Source organism: Ursus arctos, unplaced genomic scaffold (genome assembly GCF_023065955.2).
Source record: "Ursus arctos isolate Adak ecotype North America unplaced genomic scaffold, UrsArc2.0 scaffold_3, whole genome shotgun sequence".
In the NCBI taxonomy this organism is placed as follows: domain Eukaryota; kingdom Metazoa; phylum Chordata; class Mammalia; order Carnivora; family Ursidae; genus Ursus; species Ursus arctos.
In genome coordinates this window covers 96292044-96317155 of record NW_026622985.1, presented here as the reverse complement: position 1 = coordinate 96317155, position 25112 = coordinate 96292044, and the positions used below count along the sequence as shown (strand labels likewise).

At 48.4% G+C, this 25112-nt stretch overlaps 2 protein-coding genes across 4 annotated transcripts; one reads left to right on the top strand and one right to left on the bottom strand.

The window, feature by feature from the left end:
• Nucleotides 1-62: 62 nt before the first annotated feature.
• TMEM176A (transmembrane protein 176A) lies at nucleotides 63-4694 on the bottom strand. Of its 2 annotated transcripts, none has more exons than XM_026479149.4 (7): nucleotides 4589-4694; nucleotides 3673-3874; nucleotides 3094-3204; nucleotides 1995-2051; nucleotides 1618-1839; nucleotides 729-839; nucleotides 63-366 (listed from the first exon to the last, which is right to left on the bottom strand). In XM_026479149.4, the coding sequence occupies exons 2-7, from the start codon at nucleotides 3868-3870 to the stop codon at nucleotides 325-327; spliced, it is 741 nt and encodes a 246-aa protein (XP_026334934.1). In that variant the 5' UTR covers nucleotides 3871-3874; nucleotides 4589-4694; the 3' UTR covers nucleotides 63-324. The 2 variants fall into 2 exon arrangements, with proteins under 2 accessions (XP_026334934.1, XP_026334935.1); XM_026479150.4 differs by having other exon boundaries at nucleotides 3673-3870.
• A 386-nt stretch (nucleotides 4695-5080) lies between these two features.
• Nucleotides 5081-12737, top strand: TMEM176B (transmembrane protein 176B). 2 transcript variants are annotated; one of them, XM_026479147.4, is made up of 7 exons: nucleotides 5081-5201; nucleotides 8128-8336; nucleotides 10064-10174; nucleotides 10522-10578; nucleotides 10791-11021; nucleotides 11924-12043; nucleotides 12382-12737. In XM_026479147.4, exons 2-7 carry the CDS (start codon nucleotides 8133-8135, stop codon nucleotides 12472-12474), a joined length of 816 nt encoding a protein of 271 aa, XP_026334932.2. In that variant the 5' UTR covers nucleotides 5081-5201; nucleotides 8128-8132; the 3' UTR covers nucleotides 12475-12737. The 2 variants fall into 2 exon arrangements, with proteins under 2 accessions (XP_026334932.2, XP_026334933.2); XM_026479148.4 differs by having other exon boundaries at nucleotides 5094-5201; nucleotides 8125-8336.
• The last annotated feature ends 12375 nt before the right edge of the window (nucleotides 12738-25112 follow it).

Below are 25112 nucleotides of genomic sequence, written 5' to 3'. Positions count from 1 at the left end.
GGCTCGTCCTCCTCTGCCTTGCCCAGCCAAGAGAAATTCCCTGGAATAACTAAGCAAGAAGCTGGGAAAAGCAACAGGATAGTTTATTGTTATCACTGCTCATGAGGGGCCGTGAAGCAGGGCAGGGTGGTGAAAGTGAGCCAGAAATGGGCACGGGTGGTGTGATGATTGGTGGAAAGGGCCGTGACCATGGGTGTGGCAGGTGCGGTGCGGGGTGGAGAGGGAAGGATAACTTTTCCCCAGCCTGGTCCTTCTCCCAGGAGCCAGAGGCAGGGACACCCAGTCCAGAGAGAGTCCAGGCATGAGCACTCAGGAGAAGCAGAGCTAGATTTCAGTCACTTCCAGCAGTTTCTTCTGGTCTGTTTCCTAAGGGAGGCAGATGGGCAAGATAGTGTGGGGAGAGGAGGTGCAAATTCCTTCCTCCAGGGCAGCTTCGTTCTGGAGCCAACCAGATCCAGCACTAGCCTCATGGTACCTGACGCCAAGAGCCCCAGCATCCCAGCATGGATACGGACTTTCCTGGCTTCCTGAGGTCTTTGTCCTGGGGGCCACTTGGTCAGGGACAGGGGCTCTCTGGGCTGGGCCCCCACTGGGGTAGAAAGACAGGCACGATGCCCCTTGGGACTCACTGTAAGAGTCCTTTTGCCTCCCAAGCCAAGCTTTCTCCATCTCTGCTCCTCTGGACCCCCTACCACCCAAACACACAGACACACACTTTAGGGACTTACCTTCTTACTTTGGGACCTTCTCTGGCAGTACAGACCCAGGGGGACGAGAGATGCCAGAAGCAGCAGAACCCAGACCCCCAACAGCATGACCTGAACGCTTATGAACAGGGCCTGGGGACAGAGGACCAAAGCTGTTGGCACCAGAGTGACCGCACCAGCTGCTCTGTGCTCGCCCTCATTTCCAACACAGGGCATCTCTCTCCCCCTTCATCCTCACATCCGTAGCTTCTGGAAGGGCTGAGGAAGGAGCCCTGCATGACGGCAGGGGTGTTAACGAGTCTAGCATGCGGAGAGCAGCCAGAAAGCCCTCTCATCAGGCCTCAGTGTCCTCATCCGAACAGTGATGGGCTTGGGCTATGATTCGGCACCCCTGGCAGTCCCGAGGCCGGAGAGGATCCAGGGAGAACTCGCCTCTAATCCCCCTGCAGCACTTTGCACCCTTGCAACGTTGGTTCATTGATGATCATTTCAGGGTTTGTGTTTCCCACGAGTCTGGAACACCCCCCATCACAGGCATTGCTTCTAGTCTGTTCAGTGGCACAGCTGTGGTGACAATAGTCTAGCTGGGTGCAGAACAGGTGACACGGCCTTACTCTTTTTTTTTTCTTTTAAGATTTTATTTATTTATTTGACAGACAGAGAGACAGCCAGCGAGAGAGGGAACACAAGCAGGGGGAGTGGGAGAGGAAGAAGCAGGCTCATAGTGGAGGAGTCCGATGTGGGGCTCGATCCCAGAACGCTGGGATCACGCCCTGAGCTGAAGGCAGACGCTTAACGACTGAGCCACCCAGGTGCCCGGACACGGCTTTACTCTTGTCTACCATCCTGACCCTCCCTCCACAGCACCTGCTGCGCCCTTTCCTCTGCACACCGCCCCTGCCCAGCTTACCTTCAGCATACTCAGGTAGGAGAGGCACAGGTCCAGCCTTCTGGCTTCTTCCGGACTTCGAGTGCTAGGGGGCCTGGTGGCCCAGGACCAGGACCTCGAGGAGACATGACAGATATAGTCGCTAATATAATCGTTGTACTTATGGAAATTAAGAGCCCCAATGACGATGGCGGCAACGGCCGTGGAGAAAGCTGCCAAGGAGAGCAGGGTCCTCAGCAAGGCCTGGTGAGGAGAGGAGGCAGAGTGAGACCTTGGAGACTCAGTCTTTCCAGGAGCCTGGCCAGGGAGAGACGGGTGGTCTCCGGGAAGGAGGCTTGGCCGGGGTGGCCTCCAGCTTCTGGACCCGGCGTCGCACCCATGCCTTTCCCCAAACTCACCCAGTAGATGCCACCCCGTTTCTCGTTAATGAAGGCGACAGCTCCAGCCAGCACAGCCTGGGGAGAGATGGAAGCAGGACCGGGGCTAGCACAGGAGACGCAAGCCCTCCAGCTGCCTGCCTCTGTTTCCCTCTGTAAGCCCCACGGACAGAGCCAACCATTGGCCGGTCCTTCCTTGGAACACTCCACGTGGACCTGAGGTTTTGAGCTAAGTTTTGTTGTCTGTAGTTAGGCCTGGGTCACACTCTTGAGCTGGCAGGACCCTCTGTTTTAGTGACATTGAAGAGCCCTCCTTCCCTTCTCCAAAACCTTCCTTTTAAAGCAATGGTGCTTTATGCATGTTCCAGATGGAGGCATGAAAGCCCGAGGCTGTTGGAGAAGCTCTCAGCAGGATGGGTCTGTGTGTGGCCTCTGGTCCAGGCACCTGTCCCGGCAGGGCCCAGCGACCCTGTCACCTGGGCTGACGAAACAGGAAGTCTGGTGCACCCCGGGGGACAGATGGATTCAGATCCTGCTGGCGATGCTGTAACTAGTCCTAGGGTTGGTTACTTTTGGATCTTCTAGCAGTAAATATTCGCAGGGCCCCTCAGGGCTACCACGACCTGCCCCCGAGCCCCTACTGCAGATTGCACACACCCATCCGTGGACATTCCCCGCTGTCCTTCCGTGTCACCCACTGGCTTCCCACCGTGTGCAGGACCCGCAGAGGGCTATGGGACATGACCAGGAGTTGACCTTATCTTGTAGAGTACACGCTCTCTAGTATGTTCTGCCCCCCCATCTCAGGGCAAGTGTCTGGAAATGAGCTGGGTCCTAGGTCTTTGGTTGGTGTTTGCTGCTGAACATGGAGGGAGGGGGCCAGGCTGGCGGGAAACCACGACAGCGGCCAGGGGACTTTGATCAGACCACCGCTTCCCTCGGCTGTTTCCTCATCTGTAGAAACAGGGAATCGGCCTCGATAACTTCGGGACTTTTCGACTGCTGGCATTTTACAGCATCGTGGTAATGATGGTGATGGCGGTCGTGATGGTCTATGACCTCTGACAGGAGGCGACTCTGCCCCTTCTTGGCCCGCCCACCCTCCTGCTGCCCGACTCACCACAGCCCCTGTCCAGATGGCAGCTTCTGAGTCACGCAAGCCGCCGTAGTAGAAGATGTAGAGGAAGCCTCCCAGAACCCCACTCAACACCCCCAGCACGATCTGCAGCACCTGCAGGAAGCAGAAAAGCCTAAGGAGCGGGCTCCCAGATTCCTGGGCCCGGGAGCCGCTCTCTGCCCCCACGTCTCAGGCAGCTTTGTGGCCCTGCCATTCCAGGTGTCACCAGCGGGAACCACGTGAAAGAGAAAGAGGGAGGGGGGAAGGAGGAGGGCGAGCCAGCCCATGCTGGGTCTGGCTGGGGAGAGGGTGGCTCAGGGCTCCACTGCCTAAGACTTTAAACGGCCATGGCTCCCTGCACCCTTTTAGCCTCAAGCCCACCTTCTTTCAGCTTTTATTGAGAAGGCCAGTAAGTGCGTAAAGAAGTCAGAAATGGAGCAGAGGAGACCTGGATTTCTAATAAGAAGATAAAACTGGCTGTGCTTCCAGTTCAGAGAGGCTGGCCAGGAGGGTGCACAGCAAAAGGAGGGTCTTCTTTTCCTGACACGGGGGGCCTAGGAGCCCCTCCGGGCCCCTACTCACCCAGGAGGCCACCAGCAGCCGTCTCCTGCCCCAGGTCTGGGAGGTGGAGCCAGGGGTGAGGGACCGAAGCAGGGAGCACCCACGTATCAGGAGTGTGGCCAGAGATGACTCCTGGTGGATATGCACGTCGATGCGGGTGGGCTGCGGGGTCCCAGGGGCCACCGCACCACTGTCTACTGTCCCCATGCCTGCAGACATCTGTCTGGGAGAGAGGAAGAGAGGGTCAGCAAGGAAGAGTTGGCAGGACGTGTTCAAAGATCCCATTGTCCATTGGGACTGGTGGAGGTCCCTGGTCACAGAGCAATATCCCTGGCCCTTTCTTGAGGGTGTCGTGTCAGGACAGCCTGACTCTGCTGGTGCTGTGGGGACCACTGAGCCTGCTGGAACCTCCCCCTTCACCCAACATCTGTGGTCCCCTCATCCTCCCACGGCGGCAGGGTCTGGACCAAGCAGTGGCCCGTAATCCTCAGCTCTCCACCCTCTTTCGCCAGCCTGCCATCACAACCTGCACCCTGAGCCCTCGGGCTACGGGGCAGAGCCCCAGGCCCCACTGCCTGCGAGCTCCAGCAGCTGTAGCTACTCCACAGACGGGCCTGGGGACACCCCTCAGCCCCTGAATACCCCCCTCTCCACCAACAGTCCCTCTGCTCCACCTGACCTGTTCAAGCTGCTGTCCCCACCCAACAATGAAGGAAGGAGTTGCAGGCGAAGGTGGAGGTCAAGGCAAGACTGACTTGGCATCAAACGGGAACACACCGGGCCCCCGCTCCTGCCACCTTCCCGGAGTCCATTCTCTGCTGGTGGTTGGTCCCTCCCTTCCCCCATCCCCAGCAAGCTCTGGGCCAGGCTTTGGAGACCGAAATCCAGTGGGGAGGGGTCCTGGGAAAGGGCTGCCTGGCTGTCCCCCCCGCCTCACCTGCTCTCCTTAGGGCCCCTGGGGCTGGGTGTGCCAGGCTGGGCTGAGCTGGAGTGGGAATCCAGCCGGTGGAGAAGGAGGTTGGTGAAGCACCAGAAGGGCAGGGTGGAGGAGGGGCTTGCTGAGGTAGCCTGGCAGAGGGGCCCCTGTGTGGGGGGTTTCCAGCTGCCAGCCCATCTCTGGGCTCTCGCCTGGAGTGTGGATACGGGGTGGGTGGCCTGGGAGCCCATGAAGCTGATGAGCCCTGGGAAACCCCTGGGAAGCTGTCCTCTCCCCCATGACCACTTGGGCAGGTGCTTTCTGAACACAGGTCTGTGGGTGCTGGGAGTGTGGGCTCCATCTGTGTTGTGAGAGTCGGTAGGAGTGTGTGTGTGTGTGTGTGTGTGTGTGTGTGTGCACTCTGCCTTTCTCACCATCCTGGTTATCTACTCAAGACGGAATCCCCCTAGAGGGGCCCCTTTGTCCCAGCTGTTTTCTGGGAAGTTGCAAAGCTGAAGGTCAGACCCTCCTCCCTCCACCCCTTCCTTCAGCTCTTCTCTTTCCCAACTACTGATCTTCAGCTGAGGCCTGACCCTCCCAGCGCTGCTCTGCTGAGACTCCCAGAGGACAGCAGGTGAGCAGGGCACTCACCCTCACAGGCCAGGTGACCCCTTCCCAGGAGACTCTCACCATAGGACCTTGCTCTCTTGAGGAGTCTCTCCAAGGCTGGTCCCCAAAGCCCCCATCCTATCTCACAGGATGCTGCTCTCTTCCCATTCCCAGTTCCCATAGGACTTGCTAGGGGTGCAGAGGGATGCCCTAGACAGGGTGTGACTTGGGGAGGGGGAGGGGGATGTGTCTGGCTGCAGCAGCCTCACCAGGCCTCACCCCTCCTTTATTCCTGGTAGGGTGGCTGAAGCTCAGGCAGTTTGGTGGTGAGAGGTCCTTCAGAGTGAAGCCGGAAGTTGGAGGGCCCAGGATGTAGCACAGGTCTTCTCTGCTCCTCTCCCCCCAACTCCAGGAGCACTGGGAAGAGCGGGGCTGAGAGAGCGGCCAGGGGAGCAGGGACGAGCTGCACACCCTGGAGTCAGGGGGACGTGGGAGGAGAGTCCTTATGGGACTGGCCTGGTCCAGAAGTAGAGCAAGGGGCTGAGCTGAGCTGGGGTTGGAGTGTGGTGGGGGAAGTGGTGGTACCCAGGGGCTCAGAGGAAGCTGGAGCCCAAGGCATGTTCAAGCCTGCCCCATGGTGCTGGCTCCTGGGACCCAAGGGGGAGATCTGGCTGGAATCCGGGCTGGACTTCCTTGTGTGTGTCTGTGAACAAGTCTGAACCTATTTGTACGTCTGCAGAATTGTCCAACACCTGTCCTTTATACCTCCAAGGAGACCAGGTAGGCACAAGAATGACACTGCTCCTCAAAGGACATAGAATACAAGGGAAGACTTTAGGGTCGCCATCTTGGTGATGTTTAGAATCGTTATTAATACTGTTGTGATTTCCATCAGTGATGCCGAAGTAGGATGCCCATTAGAATTACTACGGAGGATTGCTTTTGGGGCTGGGCAAGTTGATTCCAAAGTGCATATGGAGAAGTAACCCAGCAAAAAAGGCGATGAAAGAAAAAAATAACATGAGGGGGATCATGGAAGAGCTCAATTATTAAACTCTGTACTCATCATTAAAATCGTGGCAATGGTGCCTGACTCATCAGACTCACCAATGGACAGAATATAAAGATTAGAATAGATCTGAATTCCTAGGATAATGTTGTTTTTGCTCAGGAGAACATTTTAAATCAGTAGGAGAAAGATAATATATTCCTCACACAGAGCATACCCTTCAGAAGTTAACCATCTGGGGAAAGAAACCCCAGAACAACTTGGATGTGTACCTTCCAATTTACAAGATAAATCCCAGATGGATCAACCTTTAAATGTGAAAACTGAAAGCATAACACCACTTAGAAGAAAACAGGGAAGAATTATTTTATAATCTGGATGTGGGAAAGTCCTTTTTAAGTATGACAGAAGACCCAGAAATCAGAATAAAGATGGAAACTGGTTGATTTAATCAAAATATAAATCACAAATTGTAAAGAAATACTTGGAAATCAGGTCACAGATGATAATTTTTCAAATACCCAAGACCCTGTACAAAACAAACCAGTAAAACAAGAAGGACTTGGGTCTGAACAGAGAGCTCACAAAAGAAGGGGAAAAGGGGTCTTAAACATCTGAAATAATAAGAGAACTGTGGATTCAAACTCTACTGGAATAGTCACAACGAGCAGATCAGTGGTTGCCTTGGGCCAGGGGTCGAGGGGTTAATTGGGAAGAGAACATTAGGGAACCTTTTGTAACCTAGAAATGTTCTCTGTCTTGATTGTAACCTCGCTGAGATACCACTGAAAAGCGGGCATTTTGCTGCATAAAACTGATTAAAATCTAATGGGATGTGATTTTCCTGATAAACGTTTGGAAAAGATTAAAAAATTTGCTGACATCTCCTGCAGGCCATGGAGAGGGGCAACAGACACTCTTTGACCTTGCTCCTGCTTGTGAATGGCATGGGGTAGCCCCACATAGGGCAATATCTGTTGAAATGACACATGCATATTCCCACTGACCTGCCAGTTCCCCATGGTTTGCAAGAGGAAATTGATGTCTATCAATAGGAGCTGACCAAGGGGCCGCTGGGTGGCTCAGTGGGTTAAGAGTCTGCCTTTGGCTCAGGTCATGGTCCCAGGGGGCTGGGATGGAGCCCTGCATTGGGCTCCCTGCTCCACAGGGAGCCTGCTTCTCCCTCTTCCTCTGTCACTCCCCCTGCTTATGCTCTCTCACTCTCCTCTCAAATAAATAAATAATATCTTAAAAGAAATAGGAGCCTGCTGAAAACAGTCATGATGCATTCAGACAATGGAACACTCTGCAGCCGGACAAATGAGCGAGAAAGCGTTTTATGGACTAATGTATGATGATCTTCGAAACACAGTTTGGTGAACAAATCATTGTGCAGACAGTTTATGTAGTATCCTGCCATTTGTAGGAAAAGGGGGAGGAGAATATTTTTTATATGCCTTTCTATGCAAAAAATGTCATTGTAGGATACATAAAAAATGATATTAGTTTCTAACTAGAAGGCAACTAGGTGGCTGGGAGAGAAAGATAGGAGGGAGGGTTTTAAAAGTATACCCTTTTGTATCTTTTGAATTTTTTAACCATGTGGAAATATTATATATATATCATATATATATATATATATATATATATGATATATATATATAAAGGAAAGGATTCCTTTCCTCACCCAACGCAAGACCCAGATAAACTGTGTCAGACCATTCTGGGGAGGGGCCCAAGAATATATGTGGTGAAGAGTTCCAGAGGCGATTTGTATTTGCAGCCCAGATTAAGACCACTGTGATCCTGCTACCTGCTCTGGGAAGACCCCTTGGATCTTGACAAGGGACTGTTTTCTCTCCCTTCACTCATGCAACATATTCCTTTTTTTTTATCTTAGCTGGTTCCCAGACCTCACTTTTGTACGTCTTCTTCCCAGCAGACAGGATGACCCAAAACATGGTGACCGTGAATGGAGTCAATGTGGCCTCGACGCTGTCCCAGCCCAGCCACATCAACATCCACATCCACCAGGAATCAGCATTGGCACAATTGTTAAAAGCTGGGGCTTCCCTGAAGGAGCTCTTTTCTCACCCTCGGGACACCGGCCCTTCCGAGGCCAGGATGAGCTATGGGCAGCTTGCGTTGGGGGTAAGAGGAGCAGGTGCTGCAGAGGATGGTAACTGTCCTTCAACAGGATGAAAAAGTGTGTTGACTCCTCATGAGAACATACTATTTGTATCCCATCTTTTGTGGGAAAAGAAAGTTTCGGCAGGTTCCCCCACACATTTAGATAGAAAAGAATGATGGGCGTCTTCTTTGGTACAGTGGGGGTGGTTTCAGCCAGAGGTGGGGGAGAGGTGGCTCTTAGCTGAGTTTCATGGAACCCATGTGGGCCGAGGTTCTGCAGATGCAAGGGAAGACTTCAGGGAAGACTAGAGAGAGAGAGAGAGAGAGAGAGAGTCCTTAGGCTATAACCTAAAAGTGCTCAGTATCCATCAGAAGGGATCACACCACTACACGCATGCCTAGAATGAAAGGTAGAGCAGGTGACATCCTTGGGGATCCACCTGCAGCAGTTGGCATCTGAGCCAGACCTCACATGGAGGAAGAGTGTGTGTAGACAAGGGTGAAGGATGGAAGGAAAGGAATTCCAGGTCAAGAGAACGGCAGGACCAAGGGTGAAGAAGCCAGAAAGCTTTGGGCAAATTCTTTCAGAGGAAAGAGAGTGGGACTCAGGGCAGATCAGACTGGAAATGCAGCCCAGGGCCCTATTGCTGAGAGCCTTGACTAACAAGGTGGGAAGATGTCCTGAATCAGCTTCAGTAGTGGGAAGGCTGCGGGGGGTTTCCCAACAGGAACCTGGGCTTTTTATGAATCTGCCTCCCAGCCAGGAGGTGTCCAGGGAATAAGGGTGGAGGGTCTGCACATGCCTGGGCCCAGCAGAAATGCCAAGGAAAGAGAGGAGTCTCCGTCGTCTGTGGATGACATCTCCATGACTTGCGAGTGAGTGGGCTTGGGGTACAAGGGAGAACAGGAATCCAAGAACGTGTTGAGGTTTGGCATATTGGAGACCAGGAGCCCGAGGCCCTCGAAGGCAGGAGAGGTTAGACAGTGGGAATGCAGGTGAGGTGTGGAACTTGGATGTGACAGATCTGAGGTGCTGGTGGGATGAGCGGGTGGTGACGGCCAAGAGGCAGTGATAGTTGGGTTCTCCCGGAAGCAGATGTGACTCAGAGTTAAACGTGCAAAAGGTTTGTTGGAGTGTCATGCCTATGAATGAGAAAGGAGGGAGCGAGATTGGGCAAGGGGAGCGGCCAGATCATAATGCAGGCCTGACGAGGTCTCTGCCAGCCCCGTGGGGAGCTCGGGAGCAAGGACGACCACTTTATCGGAGAGCCATGTTGGGTGGAAATGGCCGTCGTACCCACCGCCTTGCTTCGCCAGTGGCTGGGTGGCCATCCCCAAAGAGTGTGCCTGTGGCTTGGAAGGTGAAGGGACTCTGAAGCTGCTGACCACTGAAGGTTGTCAGCTAACACACTCCTTTCTTGAAAGGGGTCCTTTCAGCCCATCCTGGGCAAGATGGTGGGGTTCCTAAGGAGGAATGGGGAGAAAAAAGTGGGAATCATCCAGTGGGATGACAAAGAATGGTACTGAGGAAAAAGTAATGACAAAAAGCCTGCCATGTCTGAGGGATGGGGGAGAGCCACAACATGCTGCTTCATGGATATGAAGGGGACAGAACCTTCCAGAATCAGAGCTGCGGAGAGGTCAAGACAGGGAAAGGAGAGGAAAGCCAGCTAGGTAGGAGCTGGGTGGTCTCTCCTGGGGCATGTGGGCTCATGGGAAGGGAGTTGGCTTTTCACCCTGTCTTGCAGGTGACCCAGATACTGCTAGGGGCTGCGAGCTGTGCTCTTGGAGTGTTGCTCTACTTTGGGCCCTGGACAGAGCTGCGTGCTTCAGGCTGCGCCTTCTGGGCAGGGTCTGTGGTGAGTAAGGAAGGGGCTGTAAAGCTTGGTGGCAGGCAAGTGGTTATGGGCAAGGAGAGAGTTCCTTTGGATCTGGGCAGGGATTTGGTGAAGAAACCAAAGACCCGGATCTGAATGCCCTTCACCATGAGGAAGCAGCCTTAAGGGGTGAGCCAGTCCCTGTCACTCTGCACTTTCCTTCTTAAGGCCAGGCTGGGAAGGCTGAGCAGCTGTGATGGAGTCCTGTCCATATGGTTTGTCTTTGCCAGTCCCTTGGATCGTGCTTCAAATCGGATGTGATGGGAATGGGTGGGGTGTCACTTCGGGAGAGTGAACTGGAGACCTTTTCTGGCCTCTTCTCTCTTCAGGCTATTGTAGCAGGAGCTGGGGCCATTGTCCATGAGAAGCACCGGGGCAAACTCTCAGTGAGTCTTGGGGTCCTCTGCCCCCTCCTATTCTGTTTTTCTCTTCTATTTTTCTGTCTTCTTCCTTTTGGTTCCTAATGTCCTGGGATCTTTCCTGGAGGGGTGGGGAGGGTTTCCTGGGACGGGAAGTGACAAAGAAGAGACAGGTTTGGGGCCAGGACCTCGTGGCTCTCAATAAAGAGGATCTGTTGCCCTGCCCTTCTCCTTTCTAGGGCTGTGCGTCAGGTCTGCTCACGCTGGCCGGTGTTGCCGTGGCCGTGGCTGCTGTTGTCCTCTGTGTGAATAGCTTAACCGTGCAAAGTGATGGCTTCTTTTACATTGATTCCGTGTGTGATGCCACAGAAAATGTCACCATGACCACTGGGTACAAAGAGACATGGCAAAGGAGTCGCACATCACGGTGGGAGGAGGATAGGTGCAGAACCTACATGCAAATGCTGATGGTGAGAACAGAGTCCAGTGTTCCAGGGACCCGCCACAACTGTCTGTTCCCGAGGAGCTGGGGCACTGGCAGGCAGAGATGTAGGCTCTTGGAGTGTGGACCTCATCCTAGGTCTGCGGTTCGGGAGGTTTTAACTTAAGCTGGAGACGTTTCTCAGACCCTCACCGCATCAGAATTCCTGAATCAAAGGGGATGAGGAGCAAAGAGCAGACATTTAAGAGAGAATATCACGGAACACCCTTCTATCGTTTCTGGTGTGCCCCGCCCTAGTTACCTATTGCTGTGTCACACAACACCCAACACGCTGTGGCCTAAGACTATCATTTGTGATTATTTCTCACATTCTGGCTGGGTTCAGATAGGCAGTGTTCACTTGGGTTTTCTCATGCAGTTGCAGTCAGACATCAGTGGGGGGTGAAGCCATCTGAGAGCTTGATCGGGTTGGATCTCCAAGATGGCGCCCACATGGCTGGGAGCTCAGCTGAGGCTGTCAGCCAGAGAACCTACAATGGCTTCTCCACCTGGTTTGGGCTGCTTGTGGCATGCAACTAGGTTCCAAAAAGAAGTATCTGACTGTGACTATTTCAGGAGGTGGGAAATGGAAGCTACTGGCACAGTATCACCTCCACTGTATTTTGTTGTCCATAACAGTTACAGGCTGTTCCAGATTCTAGGGGTGGAGAAATAGACCCAGCTCTTCACAGGGTGTGGTAAGGTCACATCGCAGACAAGCAACTGGGGTGGAAGCTATGGCTGCCCCATAGCGGCAAAATGCAATGTGCTTCGGTGGGAAGTAGTCAGTTGGACAGAGTCTGATACCTGGTCGGGTTGCTAAGGTGGTGGTAAGAGCAGAATCAGAGGAGCAGACTCCTGACTGTGTCTTTTTGCCTCCTTCGTCTCCAGAACGTGTTCCTCAGCATCCGTGCTCTGCTCCTGGCTGTCTGTGTCCTGCAGGTCATCGTATCCTTAGCTTCCCTGATCCTGGGTCTTCGCAGCTTGTGTGGCCGGAGCTCCCGGCCGCTGGTGAGCTGTCGGGGAGGCACAGGGGAAAGAACGGGTCTGTTTGGTGAAGCTCTGGGATCAGGGAGGAACATCGGGGCCAGGAGCGTTGCTCAGCTTCTTTCCAGCACTCAGCTCGGTCCTTGCTGCCTGGGGAGCGCGCACGGGTTAGCTTCTACCCTCTGCCTCTTCAGACCCTCCTTTGTGCCTTTCTGTCCCAGATCTCTGGGTAGCTCCCCCTCCTCTGTACCTTTTCCTTCCCCTCCTTCTTTCTTTTACCTCATTTCAAGTTCTAGGAAGTTAACTAGGCCCCATCTTTTCTCCAACAATTACTGATTTCTCCTGTTTTTTTTTTTTTTCAGAATGAGGAAGGGTCAGAGAAAAAGCTACTGGGGGACAATTCGGTGCCTCCCTCACCCTCCAAGGAGAAGACCACGGCTAGCATCATCCTGTGAGCCGCTGCAGAGCCTGCCCCTGCCTGGGCCTCCGCATACCCTCAGCCAGAGTAGCCCAGGGCCTCCGGAGAGGAGGGTGTCCCCTCCCCAGGGCCCTTCACTGCCCTGCCCCTCTGCCCTGCCCTTCACCCTTGCCTCTCCTTTGGCCACTGTCCCCGCCTCCTCCTCTTCCCATGGTTCCCACTCCAGTGGCCTCAATTCAAGGAACAGGGGTTGTTGCCTTTTCTCCACTGCCAATAAAACAGAAACAACAAGAAAAATAATTTTGCCCAGAAAAGATGTGCTCTCTCTTGCTTCCGCACATGGTGTGCTGTGAAAATGCCTTTCTCTGTGCTGATATGTATGGATTTAAATGAGGGCCAGTTTGCGACATGGAAACAAGGTCCCAATAAGACTAAATTTAATTATATTCCACTCTATATCCCAAGTGGCAAACTTCTTTTTTATGATTTCCTTCTGTTCAAAGTAAAGTGAAAATAGCTCTCATATACTTAGAATCTTTTTACCTGTTGAGATTGTCTTTAAGTATCTAAGATGTGGCTATAATTTTCTGGGGGATTTATAGAACTATGTGAGGCATGGAACCGGACTTTTTCTTCCCTCCCTCTCTCCCTCCTCTACCCCTCCCTCCCTCCCTCCCTTCTCTCCTCCCTTCCTCCCTCCCTCCCTTCCCCCTTCCCCCCTTCCCTTCCTCCCCCTTCCCTTTCTACCTTAATCAGAGTTAGTTCTTTCTCTCCACACACACACACACACACACATTCTCTCACACACCCCTATTATTCTTCACTTTCTTTTTAAATGATATGAGGAATTTAAAAAAACTTTTTCATTTTCTTTATACATCTATAAATACATAGTATGCATATATAGATGTAAGCATTTCTGAAGGGTAAGAAAGCAGGTTACAGTCTAGAATTAACAAGTGATGGTTATTCTGGCTTTTTTTCTGATTCCAACATACTTGGCAGCTTTGTGTTTCCATGTGGCTTTATGAAATCTCTCTGAGGTAGGATTTATGCCTCCCTGGCAGACCACAGGGGAAGAACGAGTCTTCGAATCCAGGCAGACTGCCTCAGAGCCCCCACCTTCACCCACCGCACAGCGCTGCCTCTGTGCGCTGTGCTGAACGGGCAGAGCCGCAAAAATACGTGAGGCGTGGCCCTGCGCGTGGGGTTCAGAATGGAGGGCCTTTGTCTGTCTCCCCAGGGCCCCCTCACTGCCTAGTCCTTAGATAGAGGTTTGTAAACAAGCTTGCATAAGAAAAAGCCACAGAGATGACCCAGAAATAAGTTCAGAGTATTGGACAGGGGTTGGCAAATTTCACCCTGAGGGTCAAATCCAGTCTGTCAAATACTTCTATAAATAAAGTTTTATTGCAACACAATCACACCCATTTGTTCACACATTGTCTATGCTTCAAGGGCAGACGAATGGCCCGCAAAGCCCCAAATCTCTACTACCAGGCCTTTTCCAGAAAAAGTTTGCCAGCCCCTGGTGTAGGGCACCACAATGGAGGGGGAGCTAGTTCTATCGGGTGATCGACGGGAGCCTATATTCTTGCTGCCTCAAGTGAGAATCCGCCCCAGATGCCCTGGCCTGTGGCTTGGGCAACCTCGGAAACCCCGGAAAGCGGGCTAGAGATGCACGCTCTGCCCCAGCCCAGACCCGCTGAATCAAAATTTGCTTTTTCACAACATGCGCAAGGTGGTGCTTCCTGTGCTGAGCACGTTTGCGGAAGCGTGGGGACAGATAATCACACCTGGGTGGCTTGCTGGGCGTATCCGATATGAAACGAGGCCCCTCGAATTTCATCATTTTGTTCTAATTTCTTTGTATGAACTCGTTAGATGCTATTAATTTCTGTGCATCAGTGTTTCTAAACCAGTCCATTTATGGCCAGATCACTAGAAGTGTTTTTCATTTTTCATACTGGTAAACAAGTGTCAACTCTGTGGTTTTTGGGGTTTTTTTTTGTTTGTTTGTTTCGTTCTTTTTGGACGTTGTTGCATGAAATGGTCTTTTAATGTCGGAGTCTGGCAACTTCTCCCCCAACCCGTGAAGTTGCTAAGTCCCTGAAGGAAGGTGACGCTCCCTCTCTCTGACCCCTTTCCCCTCACCCCGTGACTAACCCTGGAAGTTTCTGAATCTTTTCCTTTTCTGTAGGAAATCAGATGTCAAACCCTTCTCCCCTTGCTTTTGTTTACTTAGAAAAACCCACAGTTCTTGGTCTATCTGCACGGCTCCATCTTGGCGGTGAAACCGTGTATACAGATGGAGACAACTTCAGGACCCTGACACGGGGTCAGGCAAGTAACCCCAAGCCAGCTTATATTTACTGAAGGATTTAAAACCAGAGCATACACAGGAAACGGTTTTATTTTCTAATCACTGCTTTAGTTTGTTTCCCAGCCGTATCCGGGGCTTGAACTCAAGGTCAGGACCGGAGCTGAGATCAAGAGCCAGAGGCTCAATCTCCTGAGCCACCCAGACACCCTTCTCATCCCTGCTTTTGTCAACTCCCCATTTCCCCATTGGATACGGGGTCCTTTAACATCAGGACCAGATTCCAGATTCCATAACCTGGAAAGGGCCTCACATTTGGGGTTCAAGACCCGGTGCTGTTCATTTCTAAAGCTGCACTGGAGGAGCTCGGCGCCCCCCTCCGGCGCAGACCGGAACTGCTGGACTGGGAGGGGCTGGAAGGAACTGTGCCCCCTCGGGGCTGGGGCAGGGAAGAGGGGCGAAGGGCGGGGCCTCAGTGCCTGCGGCAGAAAGCACCGGAGGGAGGGGACGGGGGTTAGGACTTCCTTGGCTCAGCTCTCCGTCCAGCGATCCAGAGGACGTAGTGACGTGGGTGATGTCTGTCCTTGCTCTGTCTGGGAGGCACCAGGCAATTTCCCTGCCCCTCCCTCTGCTCCCTTAGCTACCGGCGCACGGGGGAGTTGGGTACACTTCCCGGAAAAGCATCTCCAAAGGAGCCAGAGCTATGAAACGACGGGAAGGGGACTGCTTTCCTGCAGAGCGAGCGTTCCTTTACCATTTCTTGCCCTTGCAAAGGGCACAGTCTCTTCAGATACGCTGCAGGGAATGGGGTAGAGGCCGCATTGTCTCAAACCGAACAAAGGTGGCCCCGGAGCCTCCGATCCAAAGAACTGTTCAAAAAAAAAAAAAAAAAAAGAAAGGGGCGCCTGGGTGGCACAGCGGTTAAGCGTCTGCCTTCGGCTCAGGGCGTGATCCCAGCGATCTGGTATCGAGCCCCACATCAGGCTCTTCTCCTATGAGCCTGCTTCTTCCTCTCCCACTCCCCCTGCTTGTGTTCCCTCTCTCGCTGGCTGTCTCTATCTCTGTTGAATAAATAAATAAAGTCTTTAAAAAAAAAAAAGTGCAATGAAGGTTTAGGAAAAACGGTCAACTTTTATTTTAAAAATTCCTTCTCAGGTAGGAAGGAGACATCGCAACTGATCGTTTTCACCGCTAGGTGCTGCTATCAACGTCAGTACTTACCCTCCCCCCCCCCCCCCCCAGTTCATTACCCGCCCAACTCCTCTTGAGTCACCCCCTTCAGGAGGATTTCTAATTTTTTAGTGGATTCTCTTGACATTAAAAACAAAACAAAACACTTGTACACTTAACCAAACAATCCTAAAGGTGATTGGTATCCTAGCCTCTCTCTGAAAATACAAGGCCTAGAACGCACCTGGCTAATGTGATCTTCTTGTCTTGAATTTCAGGTTCTGTCTTGGTTTAGTTTAGCCTCACCAGTTAGATATCTTATTTTTGCATGTGTACTCCTTGTTTGCTTAGATTTGCTTATGTTTTTATTAAGAACAAAAAAAAATCTCCTTTCTTCTTGTCATTCTGGGCGTCTTTCTGACGCTGCTTTTTCTTCTTAAGGTGCGTCTTTTCTGAGTTTCTTTAAAAGTAAAGGTCTCTTGGTGGTAAACCTTCTCACTTTGTCTTGATCACAATATCTTTATTATACTCAGCGTGAGATAAATGGTTTCCCTGGATAGACAATTCTTCCTTCAGCTCAATGTTACAAATTCTGGGGGCTTTTTAGATCTTTCCCTTTCTTTGGTGTTTTGAAAATTTACTTCAGAATGTGTGGGTGTGTATGAATCTATTTTCCCTTGAAAAATTCTTCCTGAGGAATTATTTTAAAGAATTCTGAGTCCTAGAATTCACACTTTTGTTTTTAAAGATTTATATATTTACTTGAGAGAGAGAGAGAGAGCGCGAGCACACCCACGCAGAGGGGGGAGGGCAGAGGGAGAGAGAGAGACAGCCTGAAGCCGGCTCCATGCTGAGGGTGGAGCCTGAGGCGGGTCTCGATCCCAGGACCCTGAGCCAAAGCCAAGTCACACACTCAAATGATTACACCACCCAGGTGTCCCCACACTCTTGTTTTTAAAACCTGAGAAACCTTGAGTTACGTCTGTGATCAGTCCCTTTCCTGCCTTCTTCCCTGAAATTCCCTCTGAATTCTTGGTCAGACGTGAGTTGGACCTTCTCACTCCAGCCTCCTGATCTCCTCGTTCCTTTTCTGTTTTTCATTTTCCATCTCTGTTTCTACCTGTTGCATTCAGATAACGTCTTCATAATTATTTGCTGAGTTTACTCATTACTGCGCAAGTTATTATAATCTGTTTTTAACCCTTCTGTGAAATTTTAGAGTCTTGTTAAACATTTCTAGATGTTGTCTTTGCGTCTTTTTCAAACCTTCCTATTCTCTTTTGATCCTCTCTTGTTTCTCAGTCATGCCACTGAGAATCTATTTTATTTCTTTAAACGTCACGCATGACTTGTTTTATTTTCTGTAGGAAGTAACACAGAAGTTTGAAGTCTCTGTTGTTTTCTGCTACCTACTCATGATGTTTAATTTATTTATTTTTACTTAATTTTTTAAACCATTTTAACCGTGTTTGAGTGTAAAGTTCAGTCACATTAAGCACACTCACGTGGTTTACAATCACCACCTGTCTCTGGAACGTTTTATCTTCCCCAGCCAAACTGCGTCCCCATTAAACACTAACTCCCTGTTCCCCCCTCCCTGTCGCCCCTGGTAACCACCCTTCTGCCTTCTGTCTCTGTGAATTTTATGCTCCAGGTGCCTTGTGTAAGTGGAATCACACAATATTTATTCTTTTGTGACTGGCTTAGTTCAAGGTTCATCTATGTTGTGGCGAGTGTCAGAGTTCCCTTCCTGTCTGAGCCTGGGCGATAACGCCGTTGTAAGCACATAGCACATTTAGCTTGGCCAGTATCCTGTGGATGGACGACGTGGTCTGTAATGTACATTTGGCAGTCAGCAGTGAATTGTAATCGTAAGCAAACCCTCCCGTTTGTATATATGGGAGTGATATTAGGGAGAGTGGGGGGGTGACTTCTAAATATTTGTTGGATGAATCAATAAATGGCATGAATTATTTTTTCCAGCTGTGCACAGAATGTGTTTGAGCCATTTATACTCCGTTTGCATTGTGATTAATGGCTTCCAGGGTGGGGTCAGAAGAACATTCCCACTGGGAGATAACATCAGAACCATCTGGAAACCTTCTCAAGTTACCTATCTTTTCTTGGTTGAAATGTATTGTGGTGGGGAAAGTACTTTTTGAGAACCAATGTGCTAATGTTAGTATGGAATCTCATAAGGAGGTGGCCTTGGCATTCATTGCCCCCTTTTCCAGGAACAGCCCCGAATTTCCATTTGGGAAATCTCTTTTCCTCATTGTCTGGCTATGTGTTCATGGTGGGGCTTTATCGCCAGTTCCAGGGATAAAGTATGTGACCCAGACTTAGATCAAGCAGCAGGTCATTTCCCCCAGACCATGGTGATTGTTTCAGGCGTGGGCACACCAAGCTGGTCACATCAGAGTAAGTTTTTGGGCTACCGGAAAAGGCTCCTGCTCCTTATGCTGAACTTGAACCCGGACAGTTGTAGAGTTGTCACTATAGCAGCCATACGGCCACCACGAGAGGTCTTCCTGGAGCCGCCAAAGACCACCCTTGGAGCTCGAGAATGAAGACAAGCTGTGGAATCAGAGCGGAGGTGGGAAAACCCGCTCCAGGGGAAACTGCTTGAGCCTGAATGCAGTGCCTGAAGCCGGGCTGACTCCTGACCATTTCAGCATGTGACCAAATAACTCATCTTTTGCTTAAGCCACTTGCAGTTGAAATGGTTCTAATTAATGGGTGGAGAAACCAAGATACTGACCTGGCATTTGAGTTGGTACCCAGGAATCTCCAGGTCTCCGATCCCGGAGAGTCCTGAGCAGGGAGTGAACCCAGGTACTTGCTCGGTTGTTATTCCTTGGTGGGAGAGAGCATCACCTAACACCAGGGAGAAAATCACATTTGCACCAACATGACTGTCATATTATACTGACACCATTTCCCTAAACTACCACTCCCTCATGAGCAAATTTGGGTTACAAAAACTTATGTGTAGGGGCACCTGGGTGGCTCAGTCAGTTAAGCGTCTGACTCTTGATTTCGGCTCACGTCATGATCTCAGGGTCATAAGATTGTGCCCTGCATGGAGCTCCACATTCAGTGGGGAGTCTGCTTGAGATTCTCTCTCCCTCTGCCCTTCCCCCATTCTCTCTCTTTCTCTCTCTAAAAAATAAACAAAATAAATCTTTTTGAAACAACATATGTGTAGCCTAACAGATTGTATATCTTCTTTGCAATGTATGCAAATATACACATGCAGACATATGTAAATATATGGATACTTATTCATATATGCATAGGATGGCTTTGGAAGGAAACACAGAACTAGCAACATTGACTGTCTCAAGGGTGGGGTGGGGGTGGAATTGAGCATGTAGGAGATGAGGTAGGAGGGAGATTTTACCCATTTCTATGTTCAGAATATTCCCTAATCAAAAAAGTAATTTGAATTAAATCATTAAAAAACTTCTTAAAAATTGAAGGAAGAATTCCCCTAGATCCTTTCTGTCCTCTCTGAGCCATCTGGTTTTTTTTTTTTTTTTTAAAGATTTTATTTATTTATTCGACAGAGATAGAGACAGCCAGCGAGAGAGGGAACACAAGCAGGGGGAGTGGGAGAGGAAGAAGCAGGCTCCTAGCAGAGGAGCCTGATGTGGGGCTCGATCCCATAACGCCGGGATCACGCCCTGAGCCGAAGGCAGATGCTTAACCGCTGTGCCACCCAGGCGCCCCTGAGCCATCTGGTTTTATCACTAACCTATCTGCTTGTGTCATTTTGCTTCTTTAAAGTGAGCCAACAACGTGACACCCTATGATCCATGGGATGACCCCACGTGCACAGAAAACCTAGACAGCGGTCAAGCCCAAGGCAGAAGAGCGCAAAAACTCATAAACCGTGAAGAGCCCTTCTCTAAAATGATCAAGCAGTGTCCTTGGGAGAGCTGAGATTTCAAGTGGTCCCCGTCCTCGGCTATTTTGGGGTTGGGAGTCCCTGGCTGGCCTGCTAGGGAGGGGAGGAGCCCCTGGAGAGTCAGCGCCGGGGCGGAAGTGCCCGTGCAGGCTGCCCCTCCTTCATGTGCCAGGACGAGCAGAAAGCCAAGGATAGCAGGTACATGGGGAAAAGAGGGTAAATGAGCCGAGAGAAAAACAGGCCCTAAGAGAAGCAGAAGGGAAATTAAGAACATCCAAATAGCACATTTAGCACCCCCCCTTTTTTCCCCAAGATTTTATTTATTTATTTGGGAGAGAGAGACACAACATCGGCAGTGGGAAGGGACAGAGGGAGAGGGAGAAGCAGACTTCCCGCCGAACTGGGAGTTCTGCTTGGGGCTCGATCCCAGGACCGCGAGATCATGACCTGAGCCAAGGCAGACGCTTAACCCACGGAGCCGCCCAGGCGCCCCTGTTTAGCAACCTTTTAATGGCTGCATAACATACCCCCAATGTCCCTGCCCATGAGTTTTGATTTCACTTCCTGTATTTTTGTCCCTGGAAACACCCTGCTCTCCTGGACTGCACTGACCAGAGTTTCTATTGCTCTTAGAGGAAGTCTTTGGATAGGATTGCTTATTGGAGGGTATAAATATTTAAAAAGCAATAAATGTCATCAGAGAGCTTTCCAGAAAGACTGCAATAATGTACATTTCACCGGCGGTACATTCTTCTTAACTTCACCACTAACTTTTGTCTGTTGTAGATGTATAACTCTTGCCAATTTCTGCAAGTTATTATTTTAACTTTCACCTCCTTTCCTGTTTATGAAGTTGAGTATTTTTTCATATATGTCCTGGCTGTTTATTGCACACCTTCCAACAGTCCACACTATCGTGCACACTTCCTGGACTTCTGTGAGCTCTTTTTATAACAGATTTTAAATTTTCATCTTTTCTCAAATGTGGGGGGTTTCTTTTTTCTCTTTCGGCTTCATTTATGGTGTCTTTGTCATAATAAAATGTTTAAAGCTATTTTTTCTTTGATAACTTCTGTCTTCATGTCTTGGTTAAGAAAGTATACCCAACTCTTGTATTGTACATACACTTTCCTATATTTTGTTCTAATATTTTTGTTTAATTCTTTACAGATAAGAATTTAATTCTTAGATTTGTATAGAGTGTGAGGTAGGAGCTCAGCTTTATTGTCTTCTAGTTAGAAAACTATTCAGGTCAGGGGCGCCTGGGTGGCACAGCGGTTAAGCGTCTGCCTTCGGCTCAGGGCGTGATCCTGGCGTTATGGGATCGAGCCCCACGTCAGGCTCTTCCGCTATGAGCCTGCTTCTTCCTCTCCCACTCCCCCTGCTTGTGTTCCCTCTCTCGCTGGCTGTCTCTATCTCTGTCAAATAAATAAATAAAATCTTAAAAAAAAAAAAAAAGAAAACTATTCAGGTCAGTGACACTGATTAAATATACTGCTATTTGCCTGGTCTTTGTCATATAATAAATTCCATTAACTGGGATTCACTATGTACTATGTATTATTCTATTGATTGTCTGTTCTTAAGTCAATATAAGACTGATTTGATTATGCTCAGGCATTTTTCATCCCATGGGAACCTTAAGAAATGTTATCTGGGACACCTGGGTGGCTCAGTTGGTTAGGCAACCAACACTTGATTTCAGCTCAGGTTATGATCTCAGGGTCCTGGGATCGAGCCCCACATCCCCCTGGCTTCAGGCTCAGTGGGGCTTCTGCTTCAGGATTCTCTCCCTCCCTCTCCTTCTGCCCCTCCCCTCGAGCTTGTGCACACTCTCTCCCTCAAATAAATAAATAAATCTTAAAAAAAAGAAGAAAGTGTTATCTAATTCTGCACATGAGAAGTTGGGATTTCAATTGGAATTAAATTAAATAGCTATCAATTTTGGAAGAATGTATACTTTTATATATAGTATTTTCATGAGAACATAGCATATTTTTCTATTAGTTCAGATCTTGCTTCATGCACTGCAGTGTGGTCGAATTTTTTATAGTTAAGTATATCATGTAGATGGGTGTATGTACAATGTAAAGAAGATCAATCAAGTAAATATCCAGTTGAAGAAATAGAGCATTGAGTCTGAGACTCTCCACTCTATCTCCATCCCTCCCTTCTTGACCAATCACTCTTCCTCCCTCTCACCGTGGTGTGATCACTCGCCTATCCTTTATGACAATCATTCCTTGCTTTTCTTTATAGTTTTACTGTAAAAGTTATGTCTGTTGCCCTAAAGAATATATATCTTTAGTTTTGTCCATTATTAACCTTGACAAAAGCGCAATCAGACTCCGTGTTCTCCTGCGAATTGCTCCTTCCGTTCGACATTACGTATGTGAGATTTGTCCATGTTGACGCTGGTACTTGTACTTTCTCCGTTTTTACTGCTGCGTATTTTTCCACCGTATGAGTATTCTGCAATTTGTTTATCGAGTCTACTGTTGACGGATATTTGTGTTGTTTCTAGGTTCTAGCGGTAATGAGCTTTTATGTAAAAATATCATCATGAGTTTATATGAGAGCTTATCTAAGGCAATGTTTTTGCTTTTGTATTCACTAAAAGAGTTTTAAAAATCTACGTGCTCTCTTGAGCATTTTAAACTGGACTTCTAAAATTTTTTCATGAACGCTTGCAAAGAATGCAATTTCTAGCACATTGTAGATATTAAAAAATAATATAAAAACAGAAATTGAATACCAACCAGAAGCTATTTTAAAAATACATGAACAAGCTCTTTCCTAATAGTCTGTTCCTTTTTCTTCTTCACTGTCCATTTACTTCCCCCACAGAATTGTATTTTATTATAATGGATGATTATGCTGGGAAATTCCTATTACCCTAGTCGCATACATTTCTGCTATAAAAATACATGTGAGAATTGAAAAAAATTATGTGACCATAAAGCTTTAAGTTTGAACAATCTCTTCTGTATTTGGTTATTACTAAGGTGTTATTAGTACACAATTCATCAAAGCAACACAAATGTATCATTTCTAGAAGCAAATAGTAACTTTTTTATTTTGGAAATGCATCTCTCGAAATGATTGAGACTTTTTTCATTTATTCCATATATACATGCATGACTATTATTCTTTGCTAGAAGGAGACAATGTTCAGATTAATTCTATTCCCATATTTTGTTTTAATTGGTGCAGGCGCTGAGAAACCTCATTCACATAAATGAATAAATAGGAATGGAAACAATTTTGTTATGGCGATACCACTCAATTCTCAGTACTCCTTCCAAGATAAATGTCAAAACCACAAGAGCGATCTGTCATTAATTTTTAATTGTCTGTTAATGGATACATCTGCCTTCTTTTTTGTTGAAAACAAAACAGTATAAACTGCTTGACTTGCCAAAGGGTTTATTAGCCAGTCATTGGAGACATTAGATTTTGCAAGCTCTGGGAAGTATACCAAAAAGGCTTTACCAGACCTATCAAATGACTGTCCTACATCTCTTGCTCTTTCACTGAGAGGCTGAAAGTTATCCTGTTTAACCCAATAGATCTAAAATGTTCGGGAAAATGGAAATATTGTGAACTTTGACAAACCTTTGTCAATATATTTTGAGTGGAAAATTCTATATACAGAGAAGCTGAAAAAATAGTGTACTGAACTGATGTATCCATCATTAGGTGTCCCGCATTATCATATGGGGCAATCTTTGTTTCATCTAAACCCCATCCCTTTCTCTCCCGATTATTCAAAAGCCAATCCTAGATATCATCATTTCATTTGTGAACATTTCAGCACATAACTCTAAAGCAGTAGGACTCTCCCTTTTATTCATATCACAATTTAGGAGATGAATATTTACTATGACATATCTAGGCAGTGTTCAGTCTTCCCTCATTGTCATGCACTTTTTTTTTACATTTTATTTGATTATAGATCCATGTAAGGTCCATACACTGCAACTTACAAGTAGTGTGCACACTTCCTTCTGGAGGCATATGCTGTCCAGTTGTGTCTCTTTTAGTGATACCTAGTAATCACTGATGATCATTGCCTAGATCCATTCCTTTATGAGGGGTTGCAAAATGGTAATACTTTATCATTCCTCTGTGTTCATTAGCTGGGATATTTCTATAAAAAGAAGGCTTTGGCCATTGGGACCTCTTTCAGGTTGTCTCTTATGTCCTTTTGGTATGCCCCCCGTATAGTCCTATATCTCTCAAGGAAATTAAATCCATACTTTAAAACATTCCAGAAGAAGAAAACTCCAGGGACACCTGGGTGGCTCAGTCTATTCCAACTATGAGTCCATCCCCCCAAATCCTGGCAACCCACTGACCTTTTACTGTCGCCATAGTTTTGCCTTTTCCAGAATGTCATAGAGTCGGACTCGCACAGTATGTAGCCTTTTCAGATGGGCTTATTTCACTTAGAAATCTGCATTTAAGTTTCTTCCATGTCTTCATAGCTTGAGAGCTCATTTCTTTTTTTTTTTTTTTAAGATTTTATTTATTTATTTGACAGAGAGACAGCCAGTGAGAGAGGGAACACAAGCAAGGGGAGTGGGAGAGGAAGAAGCAGGCTCCTAGTGGAAGAGCCTGATGTGGGGCTCGATCCCAGAACGCTGGGATCATGCCCTGAGCCGAAGGCAGATGCTTAACGACTGCGTCACCCAGGCGCCCTGAGAGCTCATTTCTTTTTAATGCTCAATAATATTCCATTATTTCATGTACCACTATTTATTTACCCATTCACTTAGTGAAAGATATCTTGGTTGTTTCCACGTTTTGGCAATTACATGTAAAGCTGCTATAAATATTTGTGTGCAGACTTTCATGTAGACATAAGTAATATATTTTTAAATAAAGGGAGTAGGGGGGCTTTCTAAGAATGACAGAAGCCATAAAGAAAACATTTGTTGAAATTTCCAGACTTAGCTAAAAATGTACCATAACTAACTTAAGACAAGCAGCAGGGGGTGGTATTTGCAAGACATCTGACAACATTTGACAGTCCTATCTTACTTAGTATACTGTGATTTAAATCAGACAAGATTCCCAAACCCTTTGATTATTATATTTTGTTTTATTTTATTACCTGCATGCCTGTGGTAGGAGAGGGCAGTATCAGTGATCTCCTTAGGATTTGTCTAAGAAATCTTGTAAGTATTTAGATCTGTTAGGAATTACTAGATTTCAATGTATATCTCAGGAATAGAGAAACACAGTATTAAGAAAGACAAACGTAATTCTACAG